Source organism: Octodon degus, unplaced genomic scaffold (genome assembly GCF_000260255.1).
Source record: "Octodon degus isolate 3935 unplaced genomic scaffold, OctDeg1.0 scaffold00119, whole genome shotgun sequence".
Classification (NCBI taxonomy): Eukaryota; Metazoa; Chordata; class Mammalia; order Rodentia; family Octodontidae; genus Octodon; species Octodon degus.
In genome coordinates, this window is record NW_004524695.1 from 1438358 (window position 1) to 1443700 (window position 5343).

Sequence of the window (5343 nt, forward strand, 5' to 3'; positions counted from 1 at the left end):
GAAGGAAGGAAGGAAGGAAGGAAGGAAGGAAGGAAGGAAGGAAGGAAGGAAGGAAGGAAGGAAAGAAAAGAAAGACTCCACTACCCCAAACTCCCCTTTCACCCATGAACCACTTCCCAAAGCCATCTGTATGTGATTTCATTTGTGCTGCTTTTTACTACACATGAATTCATTGAAAGGGCTTCATCTGTCTCTTACCTTTTAGAGCCGATAAAAATGTTACTTATAAGAATTCAGCATTTGCACTATTGTCTCACCATAAGACTAATGAAAAAAAAATTGTAAAAATTATATATCCACAAAAACAAGCCCAATACATGATCTCATGCTGCAGATCGCCCTTTTCCTATAAAACCCTTCAAAGTGCAGCTTAAAATTACTTGTTTTCAGATACTTCAAATAATATTCTCTCTGTCTCTGTCCCTGTCTCTCTGTGTCTCTGTCTCTCTGTCTCTGTCTTTCTGTCTCTGACTCTGATTCGCTCTCTTACTCTCTGTCTCTGCCTCTCTGTCTCTCTGTCTCTCTCTGTGTGTGTCTTTCTCTGTCTCTCTCTCTCTCTGTCTGTGTCTGTCTGTCTGTCTCTCTCTCTCTCCCCCCCCCCATCTATCTTTATCCCTATTTCTCCAGCATTTTTTTTTTTTTTTTAGAGAATTCTATCACTTTTATTTTCAGGGTTCTGGTTTCTAATAGGAAAACAACATCATCCCCTCTCCCTTTCCAGAATTATGTCAGAGACGTTCTTGTACCACCACAACCTCTTACCTCCATACAGCCAATTAAATGCTGTCACAGAGAGCAGGAACCATTCCCACCTTGCAGAAGCAGAACATTGAAGAATAAAAATTGGAAAGCAAACCTGAGGGAGGTAGCTTGCAGCTTCCTCATTCCTTTCAAAAACATTTCTGCTTTTTCCAGTTGTCTAATCCCCTGGGGGTAAATGATTATTCAAAACCTTTAGCCCTTGCTTCACAACCTGGGAGGACTTTATTGGCGCACCGGTTTAAATTGTAACTCTGCTCTTATTGTTCACTTGATAAGCAGGTCAGGATCATTGTATTGTCCTCATGTTGCAAGTTCAGCTGAAGTCACACCCACATTCCTGCTCTTCTAGAGTCACCAGTCACTAATTGCGCAGAGACACAAACAGCTCAGGGTCACCTCTGTCTTCTCTCAGCTCAGCTCAGAACATTCCTGCCTGTGAGGACCAGTGCATGTGTTTTTTTCTTTTTTTTTTTAAGTATTTTATTTATTTATTTCTTTATTAATAATTTCATTGAGGGCTGGTGAGATGGCTCAGTGGTCTAAAGCACCTACTTAGAACAAGCTTAGCTAAAGCACAGGGACCATGGTTCAATCCCCCAGCACCACATGCCAGCCAGCCCTGCCCCCTGGTGGGCTGAGCTGGCCACACACACACACACAATAAATAAATAAATAAATAAATATTTAAAAAATAATAATAATAATTTCATTGAGAAACAAATATCAGGGAGACAGTTTCACAACTGATTACTGGCACATTTACAGTAATGCAAGCTCCCACTGTTACCAGTAGTGGTGGAGCCAGACTTCAAATCCCATACAAGGACCTGGCCACGCCTCATTGACAGCACTGTTGCTTTCTGAGATCTCAGATTACTATAACCTTCATGGAAATGGAGTTTCCATCTCTTTTCATCCCGTTTCCAGTACTCCCCTGTCTAATACAACTGAGTTATCTGTGGGGGAGAGATTTCTTTAATTCTGGTGGACTGAAATACTTTTGGGTTTGCTGGTTCTTACAACTGTCTCCCAGAGGCCACTGAGCTTTCTGGAGTATTCGCACCCTGATTTTCTTCCCATACAGCAAATCATTTCAGACTGTACACACTTACACCCTGTTTCCTGACCTCAACTTTCCCCCGAGCCTGCTGGAGGGAAGACAGCCCTCGGGGAGGTCCCTGCTGGCCAACCTGGTGGTCACTTCTCTGGCCTCACCTGCCAGTGCCCAACAGCTCTCGCCATCTGCTGCGGCTGCGTCCTTGTTGCTCTTGATTTCAGACACTGTTTAGCCTGATTTTCCTTGGGTCTCATGAGTTGCCCCCTCCGTGCCTCTAGATAAATCCTCATCTTTCTCTGATGATGTCTGGGGTTGGAGCTCTGCCCTCAAGCTTGTCTTTCAAACTCACTCCTAACATGGTCTGCTTGGTCCCCTCTCCTTGCCTGTGTGTCTTCTGAGGAGGAAGTGTCCCTGCTGACCCCTACTGTGAGCTCTTGGTCCTCAGGTGGCCACCAGCAGGACCCTGGAGTCTTCCGCCAGCCCCTTCTTGGCCCGGGCTCCCACATTTTGGCTGGTGGTACCACCAGCTCCCTGGTTAGATCTTCTCAGATCAGTCAGCTCCTATTTTCCCACCTACCCAACATCCACTCTCCCCACAGGTTCACCCGGCCCCTCCTGCAGGCTCTCTCTTCAGATCAGCATCTTTCATTTCCTCCTTCCCACCAGAGTAGTTTCTCACTGGGGTTCCACTGTTTGCTCTATTTCTTATTCCATCTCCCTGAAACACACAGGATATTTAAATGTAAATATCACCTTACTTGCTTCTTTAAAAGTTTCCCAAACTCTTCCCAGAGGAAGGAGAAATCAGTCATTTGGGCACAAAACCAAGAGGCCCCTAGAATTAAGAAATCATTTTCCACCATTCAGACCATAATTATCACAACAGATAACTCACAGCAGATATTCCAAATCTTTCATATTTTCCTGAAGCCTCAGAACCTCCTGCCTTACGCTCAGCAGATGGCTTTACCCTCATTCTACGGAGAGCAGGGCTGGAAAGCTCCAGACTGGGATGAACAAGACCACTTGTGCCCGGTCGCTCTACATCTCAGCCCTCCTTCCTGCATGCCAGGCCCCTGTTCTGACCTAGCTGTTCCTCAGACAATGGCTGCCCTTTTCCCTCACTCCACTACAGATTCTCACTTCTCTCATCCTTAATCTCTGGTTATCCTGAAACTTCCAACAAACTGGTTCTCCTTTATTCCCAAACAATTTTCTGCCCATTTCATCCTCAGAGTACTAGCCAGACTTGCTCTTCTGCTTCTGCTTCTGCTTCTGCTTCTTCTTCTTCTTCTTCTTCTTCTTCTTCTTCTTCTTCTTCTTCTTCTTCTTCTTCTTCTTCTTCTTCTTCTTTTTTACCAGAGTCCCTACATCTGTTATGTCCATTCTCCTCTGACCATTGCAATTTAGCTCCTACCCAGAAGTCACCAAAACCTCCTGAAGGTCTCACCCAACATCCTTTTCTACATCAGTTCCATTTGGTGTCACTAACCCAGCCTTTCTCGCCACCCCTCTCCCCTTGGCTTCCAGAATGCTTCCCGTTCTCATTCTTTCTACTGTTTCTCCTGCTCTTCTTCTTCTTCTTCTTCTTCTTCTTCTTCTTCTTCTTCTTCTTCTTCTTCTTCTTCTTCTTCTTCTTCTTCTTCTTCTTCTTTCTCCTCCTCTTTTTCTTCCTCCTCCTCCTCCTCCTTCATAATAGCTTTACTGAACTCAAATTTCCACACTATACAATTTGTACACTTAAAACATATTATCCAGAGATTGTAGCATACCAACAAAGTGGTATAATTATGACTACAATCAAATTTAGATCATTTTTGTTATCCAAGAACAAACCACTCTACCTACTAGCTATCTCTCCTAATCCCTCCCTTCTATGTCGGGACAACCACTGAACTACCCTTTACTTTCATGGATTTTCCTACTCTGGGAATTTGTTTTATTTTTATTTAAAAATGGAGGGCCGGTGAGATAGTTCAATGGACAAAGCACCTGCTTTGGCAAGCTCAGGGACCAGGGTTTGATCCCTGGTCCCATATGCCATGCTGGTCAAACGTCGAGGTGTGCTGAGCCAGCAACAGAGTCTGAATGTGGTGGCACATGCCTGTAATCCCAGCACTGGGAAGGCTGAAAACAGAAGGATCCCTATGAGCCCAAGCTGTGTGAGACCCTGTACCAAATACATACATTTAGCAAAAGAACATATTCACACTAGCAATAGGTCCTTAATATGACCAAAGAAATGGAAATTGTACAAATTTAGTTCTTGCAACATATTGGAGTGAAACTAGAAACTGCCAGCTTATACTTGCTTAGAATACAATAATTGTTTTTCTTTTTTCCTATTATGTGTTTTGGTGCTGATACCTATGAACTAAGCAACTGCATCAAGAGTAGCAGTGTGTAATACTTTGGCTATGCTTGCAATGCCTGTCATTCCAGTCTTCTAAACATGTGCTGCTCCTAATGTCATATCAAATACTGCTATACTCTCTCAAATAAACCTTTTTTTTAAAAAAAAGTAATAAAAGAAAACAAGAGACAAGAAAAAACTGTCACAGGACTATCCTGCTACAATGTTGTGTATGGTTAGATTTCTAAATTTCTGTGTAAAAAATGTGTAATTGCTCATTTTTATTTTATTACTTTATTTTTTCTCATATTCCAGAGGGATTTAAAGTTTAACGTATCAATAATTGTTGGAAAAATACCTGTTCCATGTTATGTCTAAGGTTCTTGATATTCAGACAGATAGTGGTGTTAAGCTCAAATGCCTGTGTTATAAGGTAATAATATCATTAAGCTTCTCTGAAGTTAATAACTTCAGTTTGCAGACCAAAAATTAGAGAAAAAGAAGGGCTACAAGTATAGCCAATGTTTTGGCCCTAACCCTTCAATGTCAGTGAGGACTCAGGACGTAAGAGAATCTGCACTATAACATCATGTAACTCAGTGGTGTCCCAAATTTTCTATTCAAGGAGGTTATGGGGCCACAGAGGAACGTGATCGATGATGTAGAGTGTGTCTAAGGAGAGTCACATGGACAGAAAACATTCTCTCAGGCTTTCACAGAGAGCACATTGGTCAAGCAATGTCTGTGACTCATCCACATGGCTGACACTGACAAAGGTTCTACAATCTGTGGTACAGGGCTACAGGATAAATCCTGAGAGTACTTGGCTACCTTATCAGATACTAAAGTTACATTTTTTTGTTATATAGGTCTTGCTTTATCTTGGTCTTAACAATCCAGCAGAAAAGTATAAAAGTATAAATACAAGGTATAAAAAGTAAAACCCTATTAATATGCTGAGCTGTAAAAGGCACAAGTCAACAACTTCTGACATTGCGAGTTCCGAGGATAACCCGCTGCTATTATGGACTAGTGGACTACATTGGATTATTTTACTGAATTCATGCACCTACAGTATTTGAATGGCGGGGCTGAGGAGATAGATAGCCAAGTTGAATATGCACTTGCCTGGCAAGCGCAAAGGCCTCAGTTCAATTCCCAGCTCAAAAAA

General features: G+C 42.4%; 1 protein-coding gene across 2 annotated transcripts in view; it reads right to left on the bottom strand.

Moving 5' to 3' along the window:
* The window catches only part of Slc17a4 (solute carrier family 17 member 4), a 23241-nt gene extending 22366 nt beyond the window's left edge, over positions 1 to 875 (bottom strand). The window contains exon 1 of one of the 2 annotated variants that reach the window (XM_023700014.1): positions 857 to 875. Coding sequence is in view for 1 of the 2 variants with exons in the window: in XM_023700013.1 (XP_023555781.1) it covers positions 763 to 768 (6 nt within the window). In the remaining variant the exon portion in view is untranslated. Of the gene's footprint in view, positions 1 to 762; positions 824 to 856 lie in introns of those variants that run through there. The other variant, XM_023700013.1, reaches the window with a different exon arrangement.
* Positions 876 to 5343: the final 4468 nt, after the last annotated feature.